We start from the raw sequence: 12900 nt of genomic DNA, 5'->3' as shown, positions 1-12900 counted from the left end.
AGAGAATACATGGACAATTACACTCCTGACGGTGGTTTTCAACACTCCTCAGATCATTTTAATGAACTAATTAACAATCTGCCTTTAAAGGGGTGGTAAAACACATTCTTTTGAAGGCTTGATTGTGTTTGTGGGGTGCACTGTAACATTGCTTCGTTTTTAAAAAATGGCATTATTTTTCATATATTTGACCTTTATTCTACACTGCTCTGTCCCTCCTTGTAAAAACGGTCTGATGGTTTCCGGGTTGTATGAAGCCAGTCCCTCAAAAATACGCGATGGGCTCAGATTGGTCAGCTGGCCCAGTGTGTTGTGATTCACTAACCGCCTAGTGCACGTTTATCGGAAACGTCACGCCCCTTACCTTTACCGATAGACTGTGCTTTGGGTAGTATTAGAAACAATGCCGTCAATAAAACCATACCAATCTGAGCCCGAATCAGACCCAGACAATTTTAGTGAAGATGATCGAGCAGAACCTGTTCAGTCCTCAAGAGTAAAGACTGCGGATCTATAGTGATCGCTACTGAATGGCACTGTTACTTTTGTATTTTTAGAACGATTATAGCCAAATATCTGTCGCAAGAACTATTAACCCAAAACGAACACTAAACATTGACTTTACTAGTAGCCAAATCAAACACAGACCCATGTTTAGCAAGCCTGTAGATAAACAATACATAAAAGCTCTAATCAAAGAATAATTTACACTAATGCCAAGTTCGCTGTTGAGATTTAAAAAAAAGTTTGTAACATTAGGTGTTTGTCGGATAACGTTAAGTATGAATGAGCATTTAACAGACTGGTTTGCAGAGCCAAACAGCGTTGTCATCTGTGTACTTCCTTGCTACAATGTACAATTAACAATACGAACTATTACAGGAAAACACATAGACGAAAAATAAATCAGACTTACAGGTTGTGGCCCGTAAACAGCTTCTGTTTTTAAATCCATCTTTCAGGACAAGCCGTTGTGTGAATCCTGCATTGAACTCGCGAAGATTGTGGAAGCTTTCCTCCGTGAAATGTGCAGCGGGAGCCGCGAGCGCCCGTCGTGCATGATTCACACTGGCAGTGTTTGTCTCGCGCAGCTGAACCGCGGCTCGTGTATTGCAAATGCAGACGAATATTGTCCATTATGTCACATTTTCCAGTCTTCTCCTCAGACCCCTGTCTGTCTCGTTCTTTGATTTATGATGGGCAGCATATATCTGCTGCAAATGCGACCTGTTCCCCTCTGTCTCATACACACATGCATATAACATGTTGTGTGTTAAACGCACTGCAACGCACCCTCGTCCCTAGGAAGGCTGAACAAAGTGGACCTGCAATCCGGATGAAAATAACAGCGTTTCGTCAGCATTGCGGCAACAACACTCCAGCCTACTAACCTCAACAACGCTACCCGCGGCGAAACAAAATGGCCTCGCCCCCCCTTATTTAATATTCTCGGAGGAGGGGTTTATGTAAATATTGGGGCTGGTGATGTCAGCAACCCTAGAGGAATGTCTGTAGTCGCCTACCGGCCGTTTGCTGTAGTCCTTAGAAATTGATTTATTTAAAAGCAAATATCTCTTAAACTTTGAACGTTGTAACTTTGCAGATGTTGTTTATGCTCAAACAGCAACATTACACACTAGCTAAAGTGAGAAAAGTGAAATCGTGGTTTACCACCCCTTTAAAAGATTCTTCGCTCTACAACAAAAATATTATTTCTCGGGAATCCGAAGAAAGCAAAAGTGAATGGGGCCAAAAACATTCAAAGAGTTACATACTTCCCACATTCAACATGAAGAGTAAGCACAAACTTCCCACTGAAAGCAGTGCTCAGCCACGTAAAGAGTACAGATGGAAAAATGCAGGCCTTGTAGCAGGTGAGCATAACAATTTAATGCATGAAGATGATTACAATCCAAAGAATTAAGAAATGATATTTTATGCATACACAACAGCAAAAATCAATCAGAACTGGATATTGTCGTTCCTTAATAAAGGCCATTAAAAGAAAATCATCCTATGACAAATTGAGAGGGACTCTGTTCTTCCCTGGTTAAAGAAGTCATTACGGTTCCAGTATTCATAAAGGAATAATAAGAGGTCATTTCCATTTCTGAATTATGTATAGTACATTTACACTTTGATTCTGGTCATGATGAGCTAACTGGGCAAGTGCAATGAGATTTATTTGTAATGGGTTAATAGCATGGCAAATGTCCCTGTTAGAAGAGTCAAGCCCATTCAAATTGATGTCCTGTCATCCTTTCCGCAGATCTTTTGCTATAAGAATGTCAAAGCTGCTTTTGCAAATGAAATGCTGTGATCGCTAGCTGTCAAGTTTGGTTGCAATTTTTCTTAGTTAATCTATTAATATGGATTAAAGGGATAGTTCACTCAAAAATTAAAATTACTCCACGATTTACTCTCCCTCAAGTCATCCTAGGTGTATTTGACTTTTACATTTACATTTATGCATTTGGCAGACGCTTTTATCCAAAGCAACTTACCCTTATTACTAGTGCCCTTATTACAGGGACAATCCCTGTGGAGCAACATGGAGTAAAGTGCCTTGCTTAAGGACACACTGGTGGTGACTGCTGGGATCGAACCTTCTGCGTATCAGTTCCATGGTTTAACCCACTGGACCACCATCCCACATCCCACTTTTTTCTTTCAGACGAATACAATCAGAGTAATAATAAAAAATCTCCTGGCTCTTCCAAGCTTTATAATGGCAGTGAATGGGGTCCTGATTTTGAATCCCCCAAAAATTGTGAAGCGATGCATTTGTATAAAAAAAATATCCATATTTAAACTTTATAAACTAAAATAACTCGCTCCCGACAGACGGCCGTACGCATCGATTTATGGTGAAAGAGTAACCCCTGACCTGACGCATGACGTACTGACGAACACGGAAGCGCAGAGGATAGAGCAAAACAAAACACCGGTCATGAATTAGAAATCCAAAACGAGAATTTGTAAGAGAAATGTCAGAGGAGCTTGAGTTTGTTGTCCAGCCATATTTGTTTGAAAACGAGAGAGGCGTCAAAGCTTAAACTTGGTTTATACTTGACGCCTCTGCACGAGCGTGCAACAAAAATAATGTCATCGCGGCGTGGGCGGTAGTGCGCGTTGAGAGAGCGAGACCCCATTCCGCTTGCCGGTGTGCACTGCAAATTTTGTAACTTCCGAATATGCACGAGTTCGAGGCGAATCTAGCCGAGCATGATGTGCCATCACATCGGCACCCAGTTTGGGTGTCTAAATTAGTTACTTATGTTTACTAAATGAGCCTACAAAAGCAGAAATAATCCCGTTTAATGAAAATAAAGATCACAAAACTAAATGAAAATGTTTAATGAAGGTAGAAAATATTTAAGAAATCGTTAATTTAGTTTATAAAGATCTAGTTGTTTTAGTTTATAAAGTTTTAAATATGGATATTTTTCTTACACAAATGCATCACTTCGCTTCAGAAGGTCTTTATTAACCCCCTGGAGTCGTATGGATTACTTTTATGATGGATGGATGCACTTTTTTGGACTTAAAAATTAAGACCGCCACTCACTACCATTAAAGCTTGGAAGAGCAATGATATATTTTTTAATATTACTCGGATTGTGTTCGTCTTAAAGAAGGATGTCTTGAGGGTGAGTAAATCATGGGCTAATTTTTGGGTGAACTATCCCTTTAAGATGGGTTTTGAGTCCATTTGCTTGCTAAACCAAAATGCTATCTCATCTCACACTTATATCTTTATATAATCCAGCTTTTTTGGGGGACTTGTCCATTTGTTAAAAACTTGATTAGGAGTGAAATTTATAATGAATGTGCACTGTATTAAAAGGATGTGGTTTTAAGCTTAAAAATATATATAATTTTATGTAATAAATCTGATCCTGTTGGTTACCAATTTCCACTTTCACATATCCAAATACTGAAATTCTAGTCCTCTATTTCATATTTGTATGAAATAAATTGAGCAGTAGGCTACCTCACATAATTTAAACTTATCTTTAAGAACATTACCTGTTTGCAATTAGTTTCCTATTTTTAGTGAAACTTTTCATTATTTCCATTTTATATTGCTTTTAAATCCCCCATTTTTCTCCTCTTGTTTAATTGCTACAGACTGTACATTGCTTTAAGCATTGATAAAATAAATTAAAAAAAGATTGCCACTGGTGCCCCACAAAACCGGTGTTCAGGTTCAATTAAAGTTGAACATCTCTTACCATCAGCAGATACAAACTGGCCGACCGCTGAAGACACCCCTCCGCTGTTTTCCACAAACTGAACCTCAGAAACGATGATGTTATCCTCCAGAACCGAGCCACAGGCAGTGCAGACCGCACTCCCCCGGGCTGGGTCTGTGTCGATGTCCACTCCACCACAGTTCTTACACTGACGGCTCATACTGGCAGGAAGATTCAGACCTGAAGAAGACAACATGTACACCATTACTTAACAACAAACACACACACACCATCTGCATTGTCGGTTTATTATTATTCGGATAGCATAATAATAAGATACTTCATAAAATTGTATAATACCATCTAATATATTGTGAACGATATTGTAATAACCAAACTACGTCCAGACCGGGATTTGAACTCGGGTCGCCGGCTTGCTAACGCCGCTGATATTCCGCTCTGCTACACAACAGACCTCGCTCGAAAGACACACAATGCACACTTAAACCATTTTCATTCGAATATTATTGAATATATATTTATATTAGGATAAACTTCATATTAGCATTATATCTAGTGTATATTTCTAGTATATATATAAACCTTGCTAAGCTAATGTTTTGATATGATTTATAAAGGTCAACATATGCTACACAATGAAAAGCTAGCTAACGTTATATGATAAGACCGTAAACATAATACAGACAGCCTAATGTATCGCTTTATTTTTTATTTCATATTATACAGACGCGCTTAAATATAAAGACGCTAGCTTTCAATAGCAAACCACTCACCAGTCAAAGGAAGTAAAGACTTGACTTAAGATCACACAGTTTAAACCCGTATCCTCGAGTCCTATTTATTGTTAGCTTCCACAAACTATTTAATTTTCAAACAATGCATTTTATTGAACAACGTGTCAGTAAGTTCTGGTAAAATATTTAAGTTTATCTAATAACAACATTATAGTTGTGACTTCAACCAAGGCTTTCTGGATACGGCATTAGGGGCCGTTCGAAAAACTGAATATAGAGGGGTGGCCCCTATGCAGTAGTTCTTTGTTTAGTTATTTTGATGAGTTTATTTAACTAACGTGTGCCCTTTATGACAGATTTACTCTTTTAGAAAATATTAACAATAAACGTATCTTCATTATAATCCCAGTTAATCTACTTAGTTAAACATTTACACTCAAAACACCCCCATTTTGATATGCACTGGGCCAGTGGAGGACCCCGGTTTTAAAGCGCGATAATATGAAGGGCGTGAGATGTTTACCCGAAACGTTATTTCATTCTTTCTTTTATTGACTTGCTAAAATAAAGTATTACTCTGTATATTTGTAGTCGCTTGTCTGTCCTTGAAATATAAACAACGCCAGGTTAAAAAAATAAAATCGTTAAAGACTTCGATTTTGACAAGATTTATGACGTGTTAACCAGGAAGTGAATGGTGTGCAGTTCAAAATGTGAGCTGGTAGTTTTAGTAGGTTAAAATAATAAATAAACGTTATTTTATTAACGTTACGCCGCTTAAATGGAGATTCGCGAGAGGTGATGGATTGGGAACAATTCGAGCTGAATCCAAGGATTATTGCTGCTGTTAAAAAAGGTTGATACGAGTTCCCGCTGGAGTACATTCAGTCAAAAGTTGAAATCGCTTATTGTTTAATGATATTTTATTGTTTAGCCAATTTTAGATCAGCGAAGGAGATCCTCTGTGTCTCTGGTCCAGATCTGCAGAGACTGACGCGCTTGTCGAAGGCGGATGTCCAGCGCCTGCATTGTGCCGTGGCAGCTTCTGTCCGCAGGTCCAGCCCGGTCACAGGTGGGCTTCGTTTATTGCAACAACCATCTAGTATTATTTGAGAATCAGCTATCTTTGAAGCAAAACTATTATTTGAATGTATTCCCAGCTCTACAGCTGATCCAGGGAGAATGTCCTCTTTTGGAGCCCGGACACAGGCTGTCTTTTGCCTGCCCCATTCTGGACGGTCTGTTGCGTGGCGGTCTCCCGTTACGAGGAATAACGGAGCTGGCAGGCGAGAGTGCCGCTGGGAAAACTCAGTTTTGTTTGCAGCTTTGCTTGTCTGTCCAGTATCCACAGGAAAACGGAGGGCTAAACTCAGGTAAGTCTCTCTTTTATGTTTAACTCAATTTCTACTCAATAAAATGAACATTTAATTGCATTTCCATGTCTAGTATTCACACACGTTAATTTACAGGTATCACACTTTTAAAATTCCCTCATATATCCAGGTTTTCCTAGACTGGAAGTTCCAATTCTTCCACGAAAAAAAAAAAATGTTATAGGGATAGTTCACCCAAAAATGAAAATGATATCCTAGGTGTAGTCTATACAGGGAGTGCAGAATTATTAGGCACGTTGATTTTCTGATCATATTTTTTTTCCAGGCACATTTGACCAATTCCAAACCACAGTAATCCTAATAACTAATGACTCTTGAAGGACCAGCACCACATCCTCTAGTACCACTGTTTGAAGAATTCATCTTCCAGAATCTGGCAGTACGTTTTGGGAGTTCATTTTTAGTCCATCTCTGCAAAACGGACTTCAGAATGGACTAAAATGAACTCCCAAAACGTACTGCCAGATTCTGGAAGATGAATTCTTCAAACAGTGGTACTAGAGGATGTGGTGCTGGTCCTTCAAGAGTCACTCTCAACCTATCTGTCCATAAAGCCTATAAAAAAACCTTCTTCATGTATTTTACAACACTTCAGCTTGTGATTCTTATCTAGTGGGGGTAATTTTTTAGGATTCTTTACCTAACTGAAGTCTCTGAGATCCTGACACCTTGCACTTCTGGAGACTCCAGGTAGGTTGCAGCTTTGGAAAATGGTGGCGCTGGAGACCAAAGGGTTCCTGATGGTTTCACCCTTAATTCTTCACCTTAATTCTTAATTCTTTTGCAGTTAACAGGTGTCTTTTAATATAAATTGCTCTTCCAAGCTTTATAATGTAGTGAATGGCTGTCTTTATTTTGAAGTCAGCTTTTCTTCTGTGCTTGGGAGTTGAGACATGTTAAAGTCACCTGTGACTCTTTATGAGCTCTGACCAGCAGAGGGGGCAACGATCCAACAAAACTCTGTTAATGCCACATCTTGCATATGGGATTGCTCTAATACAGTGGTTCTCAAACTTTTGATACCAAGTACCACCTCAGAAAATATTTGGCCCTCCAAGTACCACTTTAATGACCAACATTAAAATACAGTAGCTATTCAACTACATCTCTGCACAGTTAAAAAACGAGGCAGTTTATTCCTAATAAGAATATTTATTGTTGTCAACCACTTTAACATTATAAATACACAGTTTCTACATTAACACTGTTGTACCTAAAATTTTAATTAAAACTGTACTGTACTTAAAACTGTACTGTACTTAAATGTAAACAACATTGTTTATTGTGTTTTAACATTACTCTATTTCGTGATTCCTCTGCGTACCACTAGAGGCAGCCTGAGAACCACTGCTCTAATAGATTTTGAAGTCCAAAAAAGTGCATCTATCATAAATACTCCACACGGCTCAGAGGGGTTAATAAAAGCCTTCTGAAGCAAAGAGATGGGTTTTTGTAAGAAAAATAACCATATTTAAACTTTATAAACTAAAATAACTAGCTTCCGGCAGACGGCCTATGCAAGTCGACTTACGGCAAGAGTTTCCCCTGATGTGATGTGTGACGTAGGATGCAGGAGTAGCGTAAGCTTTGACGCCTCACGCGGTTCAAACAAATAGAGCTGGGCAACAAACTCAAGCTCCTCTGACATTTCTCTTTAAAAATTCTCTTTTTAGACTGTAATTCATGACCGGTGTTTTGTTTTGCGCTATCCTCTGCGCTTCCGCATTCGTCAGTACGTCATGTGTCAGGTCAGGGGTTACTCTTTCACCGGAAATCAATGCACACCGCCTTCTGTTGGATGCTAGTTATTTTAGTTTATAAAGTTTTAAATATGGATGTTTTTCTAAGGGCGCTTTCACCTACCTTGTTTGAAATTTGATGAAATTTGGTCAGACGAAAAGAGGTAGTCTTGGTCCGGATCAAACTGAACAAAGGTTCGGTTCGTTTCTAGTGTGAAAGCATTTTCTGTATGGTTCGGACTTTCAGACCATTTAGAGGAAGTTCCTGTTTATTTTTAATATTGTAATGTTATTTTTAAATTTCATCTAGGCTGCATTGATTATGAAAAGTGAAAAGAGGTCAGAAGGTCAGAAATGATTTTGAAAGAAATTTAGTATGATTTTGCTTAGAAAGCCTTTCTTTAATGTGAATTTTGTTTTGTATAAATTGTATCTTAATTTTAATCAACGTTTCATCAGATAATTGCCTGAATTTAATAAATAAGAAGCAAATGGTCTATAGCAGACAATAATCACGGGAGCGATCACATGCTTTGCACATGAACTGGAGAGCGTCTCAAATAAACCAGGCTACTTGTCTCACAAACATGAGAAATATGTGTATATAAAGCTTGAAATGTCCACTTTTAAAGAAAGTTTTTCAAGCAATGCGCACTGTTCAATAGTGGCAACGATATGCGTCCGTTCATTCATTCTTATCAAAGACGCTGACGTCAGACGCATGTCCGTTTACAAACCAATCAATGTCCAGATGCAGCCCACATAGATGACGAGTGGACGCAAGTGTGTCATGTAAAGTTCTTTAGTGCGCTCGCATAATTGCAATGTGAAACCAAACCAAACCAAAACTAACCGAATGTATAAAATGTATCAAAACACGAACTTCGGTTCGGACCTTGGTGCGGACTTTCAGGTGTGAAAACGCCCTTACACAAATGCATCGCTCGTGTTTCAGATTGTATTAACCCCCTAGAGCCGTGTGGATTACTTTTATGACTTTTTTGGCCTTCAAAATCTCACCCTCCATTCACTGCGTTTATAAAGCTAGGAAGAGCCAGGACATTTTTTTTTATATATCTCTGATTGTGTTCGTCTGAAAGAAGAATGTAATATACACCTAGGTGAGTTGAGGGTTTGAGGGTGAGTAAATCATGGGGTAATTTTAATATTTGGGTGAACTATCCCTTTAAGTGGGGTCAATAAAATAAAGAATATCTTGATGTCTCCTAGTGAGCCCCGGCCTCCTGATTGAGAACCACTGCCAAAGACCGTTTTCATTATAAATGCATCAAATAGACACTTATTTCAGTATCTTGTGAAATATGAGCACAGTTTGAGATATCATCTGAAACTCTAGTGGCAACATGTGAGATTACTGGGGTACGAGGAGAGTTGAGAAGAAAGTAATCGTTTTGACAAATTTCTGATGAAATGCTGTTTTAAATCACATTGTATATGGTCATTTAACAGGAGCAGTTTATATTTGCACTGAGGACTCTTTCCCCATCAAACGACTACGGCAACTCATTACCCAGCAGTCCCGGCTCAGACCAGATCTGCCTCCAGCTCTGATCCACAGCCGGCGTTTTACTGACAGCGTCTACATCGAGCATGCATCTGACCTGGTGAGACTGGCAAAAATTCATCTCAAGTTACTAACCATTAGAAGGGTATTAATGCTGGTGCATATGTGAGCAGGAGGCTCTGCAGGCGTGCGTGTCTCAGCGTGTGCCTGTGCTGCTGAAGCAAGGTCTGGTCAGACTGGTGGTGGTGGACTCTGTGGCGGCTCTGTTTCGCAGTGAGTTCCAGGCTGATGAGGCTATACAGAGGTCACGGCACCTGCTGGCTTTTTCCAGTACACTCCACCGCCTGAGTCATGCATATGGTGCACCTGTAGTCTGCGTCAACCAGGTCAGACAGCGGCAGTCGAACACCGAATCAGAGATATTCTACAATATGCACTGTATATGCTATACAAAGAAATGGTTCACACTGTATTTGTCTGTCCCAGGTTACAGATGTTGTGGACGGCCCAAATCCAGGAAGGTGCGACTATGGGTGAGTGTGTTTGTGTTTTGCCAGCAGCAAAAGGGCCAAAATATAACAGCCAGTGCTGGGTTGTACAAATTACATGATGAAAATTGAAGATAGTTACTCATTTTAGTTTATATAATCTGACTTTTTGTTTACTTTTAGATTAGTTTTGACCCGACTCATTTATCTATTGAAGCTTGCTAATATTATTAAAAGGTAATGTGACTTTTAATCTGAAAGACTTTCTGAACATATTTAAGCAATATGCTGTTTTAGAAACAAAACTTGCAAACAAAAAATAATTGACTGGCATTTTGTGAATATTAAGAAATAATGTAATCAACACAAATGTAACTGTAGTCTGATTAGGAGTATTATAAAACAAGTATTTCATTTTTGGAATATGATTACATAATCCAGATGACATATAATCAGTTACTACCCAGCACTGTGATGCACTTTAATGTAATTACTAGGGATGTGCGCCACAACTAATTTCATTAAAGGGATAGTTCACCCAAAAAGGAAAATTAGCCTATGATTTACTCACCCTCAAGCCATCCTAGGTGTATATGACATTCTTCTTTCAGACGAATAACATCAGAGTTATCCTGGCTCTTCCAAGCTTTATAATGGCATTGACTTGGGTCATTTTTGAAGTCCATAAAAGTGCATCTATCCATCATATAACTGCTCCGCATGGCTCCGGGGGTTAATAAAGGCCATTTCTCTTTAAAAATTCAAATTTTAGACTCTAATTCAGGGGTGTCCAAAGTCAGTCCTGGAGGGCCACTGTCCTGCAGAGTTTAGCTCCAACTTGCATCAACACACCTGTCTGGAAGTTTCTAATATGCCTAATAAGACCAGCTTAGCTGGTTCAGCTGTGTTTAATTGGGGATGGAGCTAAACTCAGCAGGACAGTGGCCCTCCAGGAGGAGGATTGGACACCCCTGCTCTAATTCATGACCAGTGTTTTGTTTTGCGTTTGTCAATATGCATGCGTCAAGGGGTCAAGGGTTACTTTCACTGTAACTAAGCTTGGAAGAGCCAGGACATTTTTAATATAACTCCAATTTCATTCGTCTGAAAAAAGAATGTCATATACACCTATAGGATGACTTGAGGGCGAGTAAATCGTGGTCTAATTTTCATTTTTGGGTGAACTAAACCTTTAACGTTTAAACTGAAATTTTGTAACCGACTAGTCTAACAAACTCTGAGAGTACAATTAAAAATCTGTACATGCGATTCCTTTGAAATGGCCTACTTAATCTAGTATTCAAAAAGTCAAATCCCACACTGAATGAAAAAAATATATATGCTTGCCTTGCATTATGATCATAATTCATTAAACATAAGCCTTCACTTAATCAATCTTAACCAATATAGACATAAATGATTCAAAACACCTGAATCATTAGGCAGTGCATGATTAATAAGTTAAAACTCAATAGCCTATTATAAACAGAATTCCTCAAATAAAATGTAGCCAACATAATTCAGCATACATCAAGGTATTTTTGTTCATTACCGCTTGTGTGTCTGGGTTTAAACGAGCTTCTCATGTATGAAAAGTACCTGTACACATGACAGGTGGAGAAATTACAAGAAAAGCTTGCAGTGGTAACAACTAGTGTTTCCAATGTCGACTGGCAGCAGTGTCTTTTATTCGACTACTCCCGCACATCCCAAGTAATTACAAAAATGGACAGATCATATTTTGAGCTTTTTAAGCTCTCTAATAAGTCTTCTATTACTTAACGTACACAGGTTGGTGGGCAGTAAGGTGCTTCCTGCATTGGGCATCGCTTGGGCCAATCAAGTGATGGTGAGACTCATGCTCACAAGATTGGCAGGACAAGTAACATCGGACAGTCGAAGTTGTGCTCCGCGTAAATTAGAAGTGGTCTTCGCCCCGCACCTCCCTCGAGCGAGCTGCCTGTGTGGGGTTTGGGAGGAAGGAGTCCGAGGGATCCCTGATGACGCTCTTCATGATGATTGATCTGCAGATGGAGGAGAATACATTCACCTGCTGCTAATGGACATGCATGTTTTTAAAGCACATTTGAATGTTTTAGGGATTTTGTTAGGATGGTTACATTTTTACCATTTGAAATGAATGCACATTATTATTAATATAAAAATCTCACAGGTATTATGTGCCAATCATTTTGTAAAATCTAACCCTATTTTTATAATAATTTTACTTATTATATTATGCCCTTGAGACACTGAATAAATGTTTTCCTTATATACCCGTGTGTTGTTCTAGTTTTCAAACAAAAACAGTTCCAATAGCGTAAAAAGCCTGTGATTTACAGTGCATGAACAGCTAAATTCACTGTAAATCACGGCTTCACATGCTTATTGCTTTTATAAAACGGTTATTCCCCATGCAAGTTTTCATAAACACAGACACGTAATGCTATTGATAAAAATAATTATTCTGCCAAATAGTGTTGTTCTTCAGAAGCGGAATGGTTGCCAAGCAACACACAGACTCAATGGCGCAATAATACTAATACTGATATTATGTTACAATCACAAGTAACGGCTTCGATAGCAGCTCAACCAATCATAATCAAGGGCCGGAACTATCCATTTTATAAGCAGCAATAATAAGCACGTTATTTTTGTGACAGCGCCATCTAGCCGATTGTACTCCAACAGAGGAGACCTGATTCAAACTTTTCCCACCATAACAAAACAGCCATTTTAAACTTAATTACTTGAATTAGTTTAAATATTTGAACAGCATTACCAACTTTAGGGCTAGGGGTTG

The 12900-nt window shown here is 38.8% G+C and overlaps 2 protein-coding genes across 3 annotated transcripts in view; one reads left to right on the top strand and one right to left on the bottom strand.

The window, feature by feature from the left end:
• The window catches only part of brf1b (BRF1 general transcription factor IIIB subunit b), a 108193-nt gene extending 102966 nt beyond the window's left edge, over window positions 1-5227 (bottom strand). The window contains exons 1-2 of one of the 2 annotated variants that reach the window (XM_079831175.1): window positions 4991-5227; window positions 4236-4436 (exon numbers count right to left, since the gene is read on the bottom strand). In XM_079831175.1, coding sequence (XP_079687301.1) covers window positions 4236-4416 — 181 coding nt within the window. In that variant the 5' untranslated portion in view covers window positions 4417-4436; window positions 4991-5227. Of the gene's footprint in view, window positions 1-4235; window positions 4437-4556 lie in introns of both variants that reach the window. The other variant, XM_079831176.1, reaches the window with a different exon arrangement.
• Window positions 5228-5433: 206 nt separating this feature from the next.
• On the top strand, window positions 5434-12374 carry xrcc3 (X-ray repair complementing defective repair in Chinese hamster cells 3). The gene is made up of 7 exons (XM_079831174.1): window positions 5434-5807; window positions 5886-6023; window positions 6112-6324; window positions 9555-9709; window positions 9783-9995; window positions 10096-10142; window positions 11889-12374. Exons 1-7 carry the CDS (start codon window positions 5753-5755, stop codon window positions 12118-12120), a joined length of 1053 nt encoding a protein of 350 aa, XP_079687300.1. The 5' UTR covers window positions 5434-5752; the 3' UTR covers window positions 12121-12374.
• The last annotated feature ends 526 nt before the right edge of the window (window positions 12375-12900 follow it).

The sequence above is a fragment of the Gobio gobio genome (assembly GCF_949357685.1).
Source record: "Gobio gobio genome assembly, chromosome: 12".
Taxonomy (NCBI): domain Eukaryota; kingdom Metazoa; phylum Chordata; class Actinopteri; order Cypriniformes; family Gobionidae; genus Gobio; species Gobio gobio.
The sequence above is the reverse complement of the archived record's forward strand: the minus strand, read 5'-3'. Positions and strand labels throughout refer to the sequence as shown.

What these genes read in the sequence shown, in the direction of transcription:
- xrcc3 (XM_079831174.1), top strand. Translation starts at nt 5,753, where the DNA reads ATGGATTGGGAACAATTCGAGCTGAATCCAAGGATTATTGCTGCTGTT. An exon ending in TATTGCTGCTGTTAAAAAAG is followed by an intron (nt 5,808 to 5,885) that starts GTTGATACGAGT and finishes TTTATTGTTTAG; the next exon opens with CCAATTTTAGATCAGCGAAG. An exon ending in CTGTAGTCTGCGTCAACCAG is followed by an intron (nt 9,996 to 10,095) that starts GTCAGACAGCGG and finishes TGTCTGTCCCAG; the next exon opens with GTTACAGATGTTGTGGACGG.